Below are 15,491 nucleotides of genomic sequence, written 5' to 3' on the forward strand. Positions count from 1 at the left end.
GAAGAGGAGTGGGGGTTCAGAACCAAAAAACTTCCATCAGAAAGGCAGTTCATCTGAGGGGTGGGGATAGCAGTGCAGGCTGTCTTGAGTGGGGGCTCTGTTTTAAGGATAAAGTGTAACATTGGAAACTAGAGCTGCAAGGCTTCGGAGCTGTGATGAGCAGTTTGTCAGGGAGGAGGCGGGGCTTAGTTCCTCACCAGGTGGCTGGGCGGGGCCGGGCCCAGAGGCTTCCCGCCGGGTCGTCACTGCTGGGCGGGGCCTGCGGGGGAAGTGTCTGTAGCCGCCGGGTCTAGTTTGGGGAAAACCGAAGGCGGGCACGTCCCCAAGCTCTCCGTCAGGGCTTGCAGGTGGCCCAGAGCCCGCGCTCCGTTGAAGGTCACGGCACAGCCTGTCTGGGTCAGGAGCCAATTCTCTACCTCCGTCTGGAGCCACTGGGAGGTCTCTGTAGGGGGAGAGGCAGTTGTGAGGTCAGGGGGACCTGGAAGGCCTGGGATGGGGCGGGGCCAGGAATAGGAAGGGCCTGGGTTTGGGAGCGGCTAGGAGGGGAGTGGGACGAGGCCTGCGAGGGGAGGCTCTGGACCTCATGTGGGGACAAGCCAGGAAGGGGTGGGGGCTCCTGTTGGAAAGGGAAGGGACAAGGGTCTCTTGTAGGGAAAGTGGAGGCTCGTATAGGAAGGAGCACGGGGGGCGTGGGGCGGGGAGTGGGGACATGCCACACAGAGGCTGAGGCCAGGAAGGGAGGCCAGCCCTGGCGGAAAAACCACGTCCATCAAGACTGTAAACTGGGTTCAGGGGTCCCATCTGCTGAGGGAACTGGGTCCAGGGGTCCCATCTGCCGAGGGCCGGTGCCACCTCGGAATAGGTCAGGTTCGCCATTTGGAGCAGGGAGTGGGGGCGGGCCGCGTGGGGAGGGAGCCTCACTGGGGCAGGTCCTTGGGATCCAGGGGAGTCTCCACCGCGTAGTGACCGCGTGGAGTCTGTTGTTTCGGGTGCGGCCGGTGGGAGCCGCAGGGGGGAAGGGGACTGGGTGGGAGCGGGCGCCCCAGGGTAGGGGCCTACCTTCGGGCGAGCCGCTCGCGCCGCGGGGCCGCCGGGCCAGGAAGGAGTGCGCCAGCAGCGCCTCCTTGGTGTGCTCGTCCTGCGCGCGCAGGGCCAGCGCGCTGAGCAGCTCCGAGTTGTTGGACGTGCTGCGGTAGTAGAGCATGTGCGCCAGCTCCAGCGCCTGCACGCTGCGCTGCTGCCCGAACATCTGCGGGCGGGACAGCTGCAGCTCGGCCACCGGGCGGGGCGGGGCCGAGCTCGGACCCGTGCACACACCCCTCGGTCACTCTGGCGGGTAGGGCCCTTTGGGCCGACTCCCGAGCCCTCCCCAGATCTGCTGGTTCAGGTCCCCAGGACTAGGGCCCGGCTATTTGTATTTTTTAAATATGTGTTTATTGATTTCAGAGAGGAAGGGAGAGGGAGAGATAGAAACATCAATGAGAGAGAATCATTGATCGGCTGCCTCCTGCACGCCCCCTACTGGGGACGGAGCCCGCAACCCAAGCATGTGCCCTTGACTGGAATCGAACCGGGACCCTCCAGTCCACAGGCCGACGCTCTATCCCCTGAGCCAAACCAGCTGGGCCCGCTATTTGCATTTTTAATCCACTCGCTCTCAAGCCCGTGACTCTGAGGCCGCCAACAGTATTTTGCAGCCGCTGAGTGGGTATGCTCATCGGAATCATGCATTAATGGATTGGTTCAAGGACTTTCAATCAATACAGGCTTTAGCCTTGGAACTTTTTGCTACAATTATTTTTAAGTCCTTATCTTTTCGACTCATACTAAAGTATTTGCAGATGATATGCTAGGATTTGCTTCCAAATAGCTCATAGTGAGAGAGCGGGATCTTTAGGTGAAATGGGACTGACTATTGCTAATTGTAGATGCTGGATGCTAGCTACATGGGATCTCATCATATAATTTTATTTCTGCATTTTAAAAAAACTTTTCCATGATTAAAAAAAAGGCTTAGCCCTAGCTGGTTTGGCTCAGTGGATAGAGCGTTGGCCTTCGGACTGAAGGGTCCCAGGTTGGATTCCAGCCAAGGGCACATGCCCGGATTGTGGGCTCGATTCCCGGTAGGGGGCGTGCAGGAGGCAGCCGATCAATGATTCTCTCTCATCATTGATGTTTCTCTCTCTCTCTCCCTCTCCCTTCCTCTCTGAAATCAATAAAGAAATATATATATTTTTAAAAGGTTTAAAATAGTAAATGGTAAAGAGAAGTGCTAACAGACAAAAATACTCAAAGAGCAGCCCTGGCCGGGTGGCTCATTGGTTGGAGCATCCTCCTATACACCAACCACAAAGGTTGCAGGTTCAATTCCTGGTTAGGTCACATACCTAGATTGCAGGTCTGATCCCCAGTTCGGGGCACGTGTACCGGAGGCAACTGATGAATAACTGATCAATGTTTGTCTTTCTCTTTCTCTCTCTCTAAAAATAAATGAAAACATACTCTTGGCTCCGGCCAGTGTTACTCAGTGGTTACAGCATCAGCCACACACTGAAGGGTCTCAGCTTTGATTTGCAGTCAAGGGCATGTACCTGGGTTGCAGGTTCAATGCCTGGCCCTGGCTGGGGTGCGTTTGGGAGGCAACCAATTGATGTGTCTCTCTCTCACATCTAAGTTTTTCTCACATCTATGTTTCTCACATTTATGTTTCTCTCTCTCTCTCTTTCTCTCTCCCTCTCCTCCCTCCCTTCCACTCTCTCTAAAAATGGAGACAATATCCTTGGGTAAGGATTAACAGCAACAAAAAAGAAAGAAAGGAAGGAAAACATATCCTTGGGTGAGGATTTAAAAAAATAATATTCGAAGAGGAAGCAGCTTTGAGGGGAGAAGAAGAGAAAGGCAGGCCTGGGTCCCGCTGTCTGTTCCCTGCGCCTGTCCCCATTCTTCAGCCCCTCCTTGCCTGGACGGCTTTCCCCATCCCTGGTGTCCCTCAGGAGGGGGTGAGAGCCCACCATGCCTCCGGGGCTCGCACTGAAAACCTCCCACCAAACTCCCCCATTCATCCACAACAGAAGCTCCAGGCTGCTGGGTCCTGCAGGCTGCAGGCCTTGAAATGCGTCTTAACTCTGCCCCCTACCGGCTGGGACCCCCCTGGGCGAAGACCTAAGACCCGCAGCGCTATCTGTGAAATGAGGCAGATGACAGGAAGTGCTCAGGAAGTCAAAACTCAGTTAATGAAACCCTAGGCCCAGAGCCAGGGCCCAGGAGAGCATTTAAACATTAGCTACTACTGACTATTAACCCACACTACTGAATATTCATCCCCCACAGAGTGCTGCCCATCTTAGGCCGAGACCCAGGTAAAATGCCTCCTGTCAGCCCCTCCCTGCAAAACCGCGGGCCTGGCCTGCACGGAGGCAGCGAGCGATGCCGCGCTGCGTGGGGACTGCGCTCTGCCTACGAGCCCAGCCGTCGGCTGTGACCCTGCATTGGAACGAATCGCCATTCCTACAGCTGGAGGCGAGATGCAGGAACTGGGGACCGGCTGACAGGAAAATACATGGGGTCTGTGTCTGCTCCTGCCGAGCCCAGGGGGCGGAATTCTCACGGGTTAAGCGAGCCGGTCACGCTCCTCTCCGCACACAGATGCGATCTGACCTCTCCCCGGAGACTTCTCCACCTGCACCTGCGTGTGCCCTTCACACTCACCGTGGCCCACACTGAGAAGGCCCTCACCGAACCCCTAGCCCAACCCTCCCTCCTCCCCTGGGGTCCATATCTGGGGTAACCCCACCATATACCCAGTCACAGGCCAGACCCCCGGCACCGTCCTTACCCACCCCCACCAGCCCGTCAGTCCCCGGACATCGCTTCCCACAGATGAGCAGCCGTGTGCCTGGGTCCCTGAAGGACCCACTTCTGCCTCCATCAGGCACGTGGCAGGGTGTCGGTGTGCCGGGCACCACCCCCTCAGGGGCACCAGCTCCGCCGCCTCCCCAGGCTGCCCCAGGGCCGCTCTGTGCTCTGAGACCCACAGAGAACCAGGGTGCGGCGGGGCCCACAGAAGCACCATGGCTGCCGTGAAGGCTAGGAAAGCTTTCTAGAGCCTCTGAGCTGAGGGTAATGGGTGAGCGGGGGCTGGTCAGCCCAGGAAGGGGGAAAGGACATGTCAGCAGGAGGAACAGCAGATGCAAAGGGGGAGAAGGGAAGGGAAGTGGGGGAGGGGCGCTGCCCGTATATTCTGGTGGAGCTGAAGCGTGGAATGGTGTCGGATGAGGCGGGAGCCAGGGTCTCTGGTGCTGGGTTGTGAGCGTGGGAGCAGGGCCAGCCTGGGGCTCCCAGCATGGACGGGAGGAGACCAGGGAGGCTGGGAAGAGGGTCTGTGCTGGGGCTGGAACAGAGGAGAGGAGACAGCACAGGGACTCGGGAGCAGGAAGGAGAGCCTGGACGGATGGGCTGGAGGCAGGGCGAGGGCCACGTCAGGGGTCCAGCCAGTGAGTGGGGGCACAACAGGGCCACCGGCAGATGGAGAACCAGGAGAAGCAGTGGGAAGGGGACCACGCTGCCCCGCCTGGTCGAGCTGGCACTCAGGGCTAAGACAGAGCACTTGACCAAGGAGGAGCGCTGCTGTGGGAAGCAGGAACTGGGTGAGCTCTTTCAGGGAGAGAAAGCGGGGCGTGTCTCCTGCAGCAAAACTGGCCTCTCGGGTGTGTGATCTGAGCGCCTGTCCCGAGATGGGGACTCCAGAAAAGAAGGGGCTTCGGAAGGCCCAGATGCTGATCCCAGTGCGGGGGGGGGGGGGGCATGGGGGTGCACATGAGAAGGGTTTGGGCATGCCCAGGTAGCAGGTGGGGGCAGGAGCTTGGGGACTGCAATCTAGGAGCGACCTGCAGGAGGGAACTAGTGTGTGCAGAGGGGGCAGCTGGAGGGGCTGCAGAGGGCCAACATGTACGGTGTGGAGGCTCAGTGGGAAAACATTGCACAGATACACTAAAGCCTTGGTCGGCAAACTGCTCTTTGGCCCCTTGAGTGTGGCTCTTCCACAAAATACCACGGCCTGGGTAAGTCTATTTTGAAGAAGTGGCGTTAGAAGAAGTTTAAGTTTAAAAAATTTGGCTCTCAAAAGAAATTTCAATGGTTGTACTGTTGATATTTGGCTCTGTTGACTAATGAGTTTGCCGACCACTGCACTAAACTAACTAGCAAGCCTGCCAGTGTGGCTCAGTTGTTGACCGTCAACCTATGAGCCATGAGGTCATGGTTCGATTCCCGGTCAGGCACATGCCCTGGTTATGGGCTTGATCCCCGGTAGAGGGCATGTGGGATGCGGCCAATTGATTCTCCCTCATCACTGATGTTTCTATCTCTCTCTCTCCCTCTCCCTTCCTCTCTGAAATCAATAAAAATATACTTTTTAAAAAATAACTAATTAACTAATTAGTGAACTGGGTTTTAAACTGGGCCCTTCAGAGACCCAGGGTCAGGCACTCCCTCATGCTTACAACCCTTCCACGGCTCCCGCTGCCCAGACGATAGAACCCAGGGCCTCTACCTTGGCATCCAAGGCCCCTGCCACTTCTGGGGTCTCCCTTCTCCACTCTGCGCTCTGGACCGAGCCCTGGGAGTCCCCCAAGCCGTGCTCCCCAGCCCCTTCTCCACCAGGCCCAAGCCTCCCTTGCAAAGCGTCCCCTGGTCCTAGGCATTGCTCCCTGCGCCCTTCCCAGCCCTCCCCCCTCTCGGCAGCATAGCGGGCTGTTATCTGCGGAATTTATGGCCAGTCTTCCTAGCAGCCCATTGGGATGGCTGCAAACAGCTTGCAAACCAATGAACCGACGCACGAGCGATGGGGTACAGCAGCCGCCTCCTGCCAGTGCACACTCCCAGGGCTAGTGCCGGCCCGGGGGAGAATCAGTACCAGGCAGCCCCTCGGGGCCCCTCGGCATCGAGACAGGACACAGGGCTCAGCCATCAAAGCTCAAGTTGGGTGCCAGCCGCCACCTGTCCTCTGGCCTCAGATCCTCAGATGGTGAACGACCTGCGCAACCGAATAGCTGCCCTGCACGCACACGCGGCCGAGGCGAGGAGGGAGCGTGTTAAAACAGTGTCCTGGGCCCCGGTCCCACACATTCCAACTCAGCCATGTGGGCCGGAGCCCAAACGGCTGCATCCATAACAGCTCCCACCCGCCGGGTGCCTCAGCTGGTTGAGCATCATCCCATGCACCAAACGGCTGCCAGTTTGATTCCCAGTCAGGGCACAGGCCTGGGGTTGTGGGCTCAGTCCCCAGTGCTTCTCTCTCTCCTCCCTCTCTCTCTAAAATCAATTTTTAAAAAAAAGCATATTCAAAAAATAAAAATAACACAGTTCCCCTGGCCTGGCTGGGCAGCTCAGCTGGTTAGAGCATCGTCTAGATACACCAAGGTTGCAGGTTCAATCCCAGGTCAGGGCACACGTTCAAGAATCAACCAATGAATGCACAGATCAGTGGAACAACACATCAATGTGGTTCTCTCTCTCAGTCAATAAAAGAAAAAGTATCTATTTCTCAAACAGCTCCCCTGGTGGTAGTGACACCTGGCCGGAATGGGAAAGCCCCCGCTCAGGCCGCAATGTCCCAGGCAGTGATGACGATAACGGTGGCAATAGCCACCTCGCAGGCAGCACCTTCTGTACTGAGAGTCGGGCTCTGTTCTCAGCACCGTATTTGATTTAAATTAAATTCATTAATTTAACCCCACAACAACCCTAGGAGCTAGGCCCCACTGGCATCCCACTCTGCAGATGCGGGAGCGGATGCACCGAGAGGTTAAGTGTCTTATTCAAGGTCACACAGCTAGAAGTCGGCAGAGCTCAATTCACACCCAGGCAGCCTGGCTCTAAAGCACACAACCTTCACCCCATCACTAAGGGCCCCTCAGTGAGTAGCTGTGAACACAACTACTACCACACGCCAGGCGTTGTGCTCAGTGCTCTTCATGGATTTGCTCATCTAATCCTCGTAACAAACCTATGAGGGGGGGTCTCACTGTTACCCCCATTTCCAGATGAGGAAACTGAGGCACAGAGCGATCAAGAAACCTGCCCAAGGTTGCAGGGAGTAAATAAGGTAGAGAAGGAAGGGAGGAGAGGAGAGGAGGGGAGAGGAGAGGGGAGAAGAAGAGGGAAGGGGAGGAAGGAAGGAAGGAAGGAAGGAAGGAAGGAAGGAAGGAAGGAAGGAAGGAAGGGAGGGAGGGAGGGAGGGAGGGAGGGAGGGAGGAAGAACGGAAGGAAGGGAGGGAAGGAGGAAGGAAGGAAGGAAGGAAGGAAGGAAGGAAGGAACGAAGGGAGGGAGGGAGGGAGGGAGGAAGGACAAAGGGAAGGGGAGGGGAGGGGAGAGGTAGGGAGGGGAGGGGAGGGAAGGGAAGGGAAGGGAAGGGAAGGGAAGGGAAGGGGAGGGAAGGGAAGGGGAGCACCCCATGAGGCAGGAATAGCACATGAACTCAGTGAAAACACGGGGCGTCCTGACCATCCGGCTGAGCGCCTGAACGCCGAGAAGCAGGGACCAGGAGGCGCAGCGGGCGGCTCACCTTGGAGGCCCGCAGGCCCATGAAGGCGGCGAAGAGCAGCAGCAGCAGGGAGGTGCCCATCTTCAAGTCCGTGAGCACCACCATGCCCACGTTGACGAAGACCGCCACGCCCGAGACGACCAGGAAGAGGTTGAGCAGGGTGCGCTGCAGGGCGGACGTGCGCACCTTCAGCTCGGGCAGCAGCTGCTCCAGGCCCTCCAGGGGGGTGTCCTTGAAGCTCTTCAGCACCAGGTGCCCCCGCTTCGTTCGGGCGGCTAGTACCACCCGCTTAAAGTATCTCCTGGCGACAGAGATGGAGGCCAGGCGGTCAGGACGCCCAGGGGGCCCCTCCAACCCCAGGGCACTCACTCAGCTCTGCCTTCCGTCACACAGTCATTTTATTTTTATTTTTTTTAAATATATATTTTATTGACTTTTTTACAGAGAGTAAGGGAGAGGGTTAGAGAGCTAGAAACATCAATGAAAGAGAAACATCGACCAGCTGCCTCCTGCACACCCCCCACTGGGGATGTGCCCGCAACCAATGTACATGCCCTTGACCGGAATCGAACCCGGGACCTTTCAGTCCGCAGACCGACGCTCTATCCACTGAGCCAAACCGGTTTTGGCTATCACACAGTCATTTTAAAGGCTACTGCGCGGTGGTGGGCGGGAAGTCAGCTCTAAGCTCCGTGCCCAGCAACAGGGGTTCGGGTACATAATACAGTCCCTACGATTGGACGCAGGGTTGCTGCTGATTGTATGCACTTGACAAGAGGAGCTGAGTAAAATGCTTTTGTTTAGTTCATTGTCAATGTCAAATCCCACATCTCTCTTTTTTTAAAAAATATATTTTATTGATTTCTTTACAAAGAGGAAGGGAGAGAGATAGAGAGCTAGAAACATCGTGCCCGCAACCAAGGTACATGCCCTTGACCGGGATCGAACCTGGGACCTTTCAGTCCACAGGCTGACGCTCTATCCACTGAGCCAAACCGTTTTCGGCAAATGTCACATCTCTTGCCTGCTAGGTGCCAGGCAGTGCTGTGAGGCTCTGGAGAGGCAACAGAATGAGGCTGTGTGAGCAGCGGGAGAGACAGATAATGAAGCACACACTGCAAGTATAACTCTCTCCTTGGAGGGGAGTCCTGGAAGTGGAATTACTGGTTTAGGAGATGGAAGGGGTTCTTTGGCTTTTGTTTTGGTTTGGTGTTTTGGATTCGTGACCATATTTGATAAACTGATTTCCAGAAAGACTGCACCGCTGACAGGCCCAGTGGCTGGCTGGGAGAGACCTGGCTCTCCTGAGTGGCTCTGTGTTATCGGAATCCGCCTGCGCCACTTCTCGGAATGTGGCCTTCCCGCTGAGCCCAGCTCGCTCATCTGGAAAACGGGGAGAAGTGTCCCTCCCCTTTCTCTCCCCCTGCGAAGTCTAGTTCCTACTTTCCTTTGGGAAGAACAAGCAGCATGTGCCCGGCCGGTGTGGCTCAGTGGTTGAGTGTCGACCCAGGAACCAGGAAATCACAGTTCAATTCCCGGTCAGGGCACATGCTCAGGTTGCGGACTTGGTCCCAGTGTGGGGGTCGCAGGAAGGAGGCAGCCGGTCGATGATTCTCTCTCATCAGTGATGTTTCTCTCTCTCTCCCTCTCCCACCCTCTCTGAAATCAATAAAAATATTTTTTTTTTCTCAAAAGAAGCTGCATTTGGATGATTCACCCCTCCCCGTTTCTCGACTTCCCATGGGGCCCAGACCTCCAAATCCGGACACTGAGCTGTCAGTCCCCTCTCAGCTCTAACCGTGGGCCCTCTCGCGGCAGCTGGGGAACAAGGGCTGCCTCACCTCACTGCAGGGGTCGACTTGTAGAAGAAGAAGCGCCTGGAGCCCAGGTTGGACATGCGAGGCATCTTTCCGACTCTCTGGCCCAGGGCCCAGAACTGCATGTAGATGTACTGGTCCAAGTTGATCGTCACCTGCCAAGGGGGACACAGGAAGCTCAGTAGCTAAGCATGGGCTGGAGTCTGAGTGCAGGGTACTGACATGAGATGTCTCCCCCCAGCCCCCCGTGATTTCAGCCCCTCCCCCTGGCCTGTCATCCCCCAGTGTCCGGGCAGGGCAGCCATGCACGGTCATGCCTGCCAGACACTGCCCCAGGGCGTGCCATCTCAGCTGGCACCATTCACATGATAGTCATCACCACCACATTTCTTTGAACCTAAGATGCCACTGACTTTAAGCCACTCCATTATTATGTTTTAAAAATATTTTTTTATTGATTTCAGAGAGGAAGGGAGAGGGAGAGAGAGAGAGAAACATCCATGATGAGCGAGACTCATGGGCTGTCTCCCTCCTGCACGCCCCCTGCTGGGAACTGAGCCCTCAGTCGGGGCATGTGCCCTTGACGGGACTCAAACCCGGGACCCTTCAGTCTGTAGGCCGACGCTCTGTCCACTGATCTAGGGCTACTCCATTATTTTATTAAGCAATTAAAGGAGAAAATATATTGCCAATTAAACTATATCACACCACCACTTATAAGTCACATCCCAATTTCGGAGACAATAAAATATTTTTTAAAAAATACATCTTAAAGTCCAAAAATGTGGACCTTTGGAAAATTTTAGCATTTTCATTATAATTTTGTTGACTTTGAGAATGAGCATTTTGTATTGTTTATCATTACAATGTTCTGGCAGCTGGTAATAAAATCTTTAGTTCTAAGAAGATCCGTATCTTATGATACTTTCCCAACAGAGGGCAGTGAAGTGACCTGGGAAAGAGGTGTCTTTTTCTAATTCACCAAAGGTGCCACATGGGCAAGTGTCCTGTGTCCAGGACTCCAACTCCCAGCAGCGTCTGCCTCCCCCAAAGGCCCCGCCCCTGCCCCAAGGCCTCCTGGGAGTGTTGGTTCTCCCTGGAAGACAGGTACCTGGACCTCATCCTGAGGGTGGTGGACCACGAGAGCATAGGCCAGGGTGTCCTCGGAGAGTGGGGAGAAGTTGGCCTGGGCCAGCAGGGGCTCCAGCGCCAGAAGCACCTCCTGCTCATTGGACAGACGCTGGGGGTCCGTTAGCGAAGGCTGGTCCAGAGTCTCCCTGTCCGGGTTGATGGGGTCATATAAGGCCTGAGGAGAGAAGAAAAGCAGGCTAGGTCACAGTGTGAGGGATCATGGGTAAACTTCATGATGTTCCTGGCCCCATCCTATAAATGATGGGGTACCCCAGGGCTTGACTCTGGGCCCCTCTTCCCTCTCTCTCCAAGCCTGCTCTAAGAGGCCTCGCCATCCCCATGCCTTTAAACACCTTCTCCTGCGGATAACTGCCCACTCACCTCTCCAACCTGGACCTCTCCTCCAAGTTCCAGACTTAATACCCACCTCCAGTGCATGAGCATTCATTCTCCTGTTCTCCCACAGGAATAAAAGTAAAGTTGGACATAGACTGCCCAAATAAACTACATTTCCCAGCCTCCCTTGAGGCAAGGTGTGGCCAGAGGGACGAAGGCCATAGAGTGGGAGCCGAATTGATGGGTGCACCTTCCCCCTCAATTCTTTTTTTTTAAATATATTTTATTGATTTTTTTTTTTTACAGAGAGGCAGGGAGAAGGATAGAGAGTTAGAAACATCAATGAGAGAGAAATATCGATCAGCTGCCTCCTGCACACCTCCTACTGGGGATGTGCCCGCAATCAAGGTACATGCCCTTGACCAGAATCGAACCTGGGACCCTTCAGTCCACAGGCCGACACTCTATCCACTGAGCCAATCTGGTTAGGGCTCTCCCTCAATTCTTGCCCCCCCTGAACCTTCCCCTCTTTTCTGGTTCTGCTAGCTTAGAACACTATTCTACCTATGACCCAGTTTTGACCACACAGAGATGAAGACAATGCCCTAAGCAGTGGTCAGCAAACTCATTAGTCAACAGAGCCAAATATCAACAGTACAACGATTGAAATTTCTTTTGAGAGCCGAAAACCAACCTCTGCGCATGGACCATGAAGTTTCAATCGCACTGTACGTGCGCACCCACACGTGGTATTTTGTGGAAGAGCCACACTCAAGGGGCCAAAGAGCCGCATGTGGCTCACGAGCCGCTGTTTGCCAACCACAGCCCTAAGGGATGGCAGAGCAACAAAATGGAAGGAACCTGGGTCCCAGCATAAACGTGTGTGGAACAAGGTGACCTATGCATCCTGGCCCTTTTACCACAGGGCTGTTAAGTGGGAGGGAAATAATCCTCCACCTCCTTTAAACCACCTGATTGTGGGGTCTGCTTGTTACAGCAGCTAAGCCTCTATATGAACTGATACAAACTCTCTACTTGACAATTGTTTTTGGATGTCACAATCACCTTGAATCCAATACGCCGAACCTACAGGTCATTACCATCCCTCCCCCCAATTCCCAAACTTTCAATAAAACCACCATTTTGGATTTCCTGTCTCAAACCGGTTCCCCTCAATCATCCCTGGCTTCTTCCCTGAGAGCCAGATTCTTAGATTCAATGACCTTTGACGTCTCCGCCTGGATGTCTAGTAGCACATGTCCAGGGGGAGGAATGACCGGGCAATGGTTTGGGGGTGGGAAGGCCCAGGGCCTCAGAAACAACTGAGCGCGGAGCTGGGTGATGCCGGGAGAGCCATGCCCAACGGATCCTCTCCTGAACTAACTCCCAGGGCGGGGCCGTACTGGCGGAGGACAGGACCTGAGGCCAAAGCGAAGGCCCGTGTCTCAGTCCCTCAGCCCCGGCTGACAGAGCAGGTCCCACGGGCCACATCGAGACTCGTGGAGTGACCGTGAGAAACTCCGTGCCCAGTGCCGAGCTGCGGTTTGAGTGAGGGAACCTGAGTTGGAGGAGAAAGAAATCTATATTCTTCAAACATCCACTGCGAGCCAGATTCCTCTCCGGGAACTCCACCTCCACCAGGGCTTCAAGCCAGAAGCCTGGATGGTGCAGGTGACCCTGGCTGCTCTCTCCCCTCATACAGTAACACACACACACACCCCTCCACCTCCATGCAGATCACCCTTCACCCAGCTCTCTCTTCCCGGTCCACACCACCATAGCCTCCTCCTGCCTGGGTGAGCTCAGCCTTCCCAATGGCCTCCCCCAGCCCTTCCGCCCCCGCCCCTGCCCATCTGTTTCCTACACAGCAGCCGGGGAGAGCTTATCAAGCGACAACAGTAATAACTGAGAATGGCGCGCATTATGCAGCACTTACTACGGGTCAGGCACCTTCTTTTTTAAAAAAATATATTTCTATTGACTTCAGAGAGGAAGGGGGAGGGAGAGATAGAAACATCAATAATGAGAGAGACTCATTGATCAGCTGCCTCCCGAATGCCCCCCACTAGGGACCGAGCCCGCAATCTGGAATCAAACCCGGGACCCTTCAGTCCGCAGGCCGACGCTCCACCCACTGAGCCAAACTGGCCAGGGCATCAGGCACCTTTTGAAGCATGTTGTACACATTCTCGAAATGTGAGAATGGTACTTCCGTTATCCTCGCTTACAGATGTGGAAACTGAGGCACAGAGAGTTGAGGTAACTGCCGAGTTCACAGAGCCAGGAAGTGATGGATCAGGAATCACGCATCCGACTACGTCCCTCTCCGGCCAGAACCCTCCCAGGCTCCGACGGCCCTCAGAGGAGCAGGCTCTGCACTGGGGCCTGCAAGCCCCCCAGCCTGATACCACCACCCCGTGGTCCTTCAACACCAGCCGCACTGGCACCCCTTCCTCCGGGCCCAGGGACTTGGCAGATGCTGTTGGGAGACTCTCCCGGGCCCCTCCCTGCCTCCTTCGCTTTCACTACTGAACTCCTCCTCCTCCTCCTTTGTTCCAGCTCCCTCTGCCTCCCTGGAAGCCTCCCTCCTCCACCGTGAGGCTGGGCAGGTGTGCACTGTACAGAGGGGCCAGGTCTAAGAGGCACCATTGTAGATGCTGGAGACCTGACCTTCATCCTAACCGTCACCCTTTCGGATGGAACTTCCTGCAACAGAGCTCCCCGCAGTGACGGGAACATCTGGATCTGCACCCCCATCAGGTAGCCACTGGTCACAGGTGGCTGGCTGCTGGGCACTGGAAACGTGGTGAACGCTACTGAAGAACAGAATTTTAAAATCTTATTTATTTTCAATTATGCCAAATGTAAACAGCCAGGTGTGGAGAGGGACTATCTTACTAGACTGCCTCTGGCCAGGGAAAGGGGTGCCTTTTCCTAATTTGCACACAGACCCGGTACAGAAGGCAAGGTCAGCTGTCATCCGCTCTCCTGAACTCTCCCTTCGAGCTCACAACCTGCACATGTCCCTTCACTGGGAAAGAGCGCCTCATTCACGGCCGTTGCCCCCGCCTGACTTCAGCTCCCCGAGGGCAGGGCGCAGGCTCCAGCTGGCTCCTCAGTGAAGCCCCAGCACCTGGCACCGGCTCTCCCACAAACATCTGCTGGAAGAATGAAAAATGTCCCTGGAGCCCGGCCGATGTGGCTCAGTGGTTGAGCATCGACCTATGAACCGGGAGGTCACGGTTCAATTCCCGGTCGGGGCACATGCCCTAGTGGTGGGCTTGATCCCCACTGGGGAGCGTGCAGGAGGCAGCCGATCCATGATCCTGTCTCATCATTGATGTTTCTCTTCCCTCTCCCTTCCTCTCTGAAATCAATAAAAATACATTTATTTAAATAAAAAAGAAAAATGCCCCCAGATCTTTGTGGCAATTGCCGTTTTCTATCCCCCAGCATTCCCTTGGGGCCTCGAACCCCATCCACCCCCTGAGGATGCCCAGATTTGTCTCCAGTCCAGACGTCTTTCCTGACTCCAGACTCACGCAGCAAGAGCCTGCTCAGCACTTCCACGCGATGGCCAACCGGCCTCTCCATGCTTCTGTCTGGATACCCAACGGCATCCTCTCAAACTCACTCTGTCCTCTACGTCCCAACTGGGGTCCTGAAACTCCTCCCCACACCTGCTCCTCCCGCCATCCTCCCCAACTCAGAAAGAGGACAAATCCATCCTTCTAGGCACTCAGGCCCAAAGGCGGGGTCATCCTGGACACCCCTGTTTCTCACACATTCAACGCACCAGCATTGAGCCATCACGTTCAAAACAGATCCAGAATCCAACCGCTTCTCAACCCTTGTATGAGCCACCCATATACCCTGGACGGTAGAGGTGGCCGAAGCACTGGGCTCCCAGCTCCCATCCTCCATCCCGTCTATGCCTACATGGTCACCAGAGGGCGCTGCTGTAATCTGAGCCCACTCATGTCCCTCTTCCGTTTACAGCCCTCCTGTGGCTTCCACCTCACTCCCTGTCCTCACCTGTGTCCCACGAGGCCCTGCAGGATCTGGCCCCACTCCCCTCCCTGCCCTCACCGCCAGCCCTGCCTGCCTCACTCACTCAGCTTTAGCCCCACCCACTTCATTGCTGTTCCTCCTGCACTCCTGCTGGGCCTTTGCACTTACTGTGTCTGCAGCTCTCCACATGGCTCACTCTTGCCTCCTCCAGGTCTCTGCTCAAACTCCAGCCCCTCAGTGAGGCCGTCCCTGATCACCATACCTAAAATTGCAAAATACTTCTGCTTTCTCTCTTTAATTACTTACCAGATTTAGACAAAAATAAAATACAGGACACCAAGTTAAATTTGATTTGCAGATCAATGACAAATAATTTTGCAGTTTAAGTTTGTCTCATGCACTATTCGATATGCATGGGACATAATTATACTTAAAAAATTGTTCATAGCTTATCTGAAATTCAACTGTAACTGGGTAGAGAGGGTTGAATGGTATCCCCTAAAAATGCATGCCCTCTCGGAGCCTGAGAGTATGTTTCATTTGCCTAGAGTTTTTGCAGGTGTAATTAAGATAAGGATTGAGAAGAGATCATACTGGATTGAGGCGGATCCTAAATCCAATGAGGGTGTCCTTATAGGAGACAGAGAAGGAC

The 15,491-nt window shown here is 55.1% G+C and overlaps 1 protein-coding gene across 1 annotated transcript in view; it reads right to left on the bottom strand.

The window, feature by feature from the left end:
* TMEM143 (transmembrane protein 143) overlaps window positions 1-15,491 on the bottom strand; it is a 21,824-nt gene continuing 6,333 nt past the window's right edge. Inside the window, exons 4-8 of the mRNA XM_054711111.1 lie at window positions 10,473-10,667; window positions 9,386-9,516; window positions 7,566-7,845; window positions 1,060-1,249; window positions 1-442 (exon numbers count right to left, since the gene is read on the bottom strand). Coding sequence (XP_054567086.1) covers window positions 243-442; window positions 1,060-1,249; window positions 7,566-7,845; window positions 9,386-9,516; window positions 10,473-10,667 — 996 coding nt within the window. The 3' untranslated portion in view covers window positions 1-242. The remainder of the gene's footprint in view (window positions 443-1,059; window positions 1,250-7,565; window positions 7,846-9,385; window positions 9,517-10,472; window positions 10,668-15,491) is intronic.

Source organism: Eptesicus fuscus, chromosome 21 (assembly GCF_027574615.1).
Source record: "Eptesicus fuscus isolate TK198812 chromosome 21, DD_ASM_mEF_20220401, whole genome shotgun sequence".
Lineage (NCBI taxonomy): Eukaryota > Metazoa > Chordata > Mammalia > Chiroptera > Vespertilionidae > Eptesicus > Eptesicus fuscus.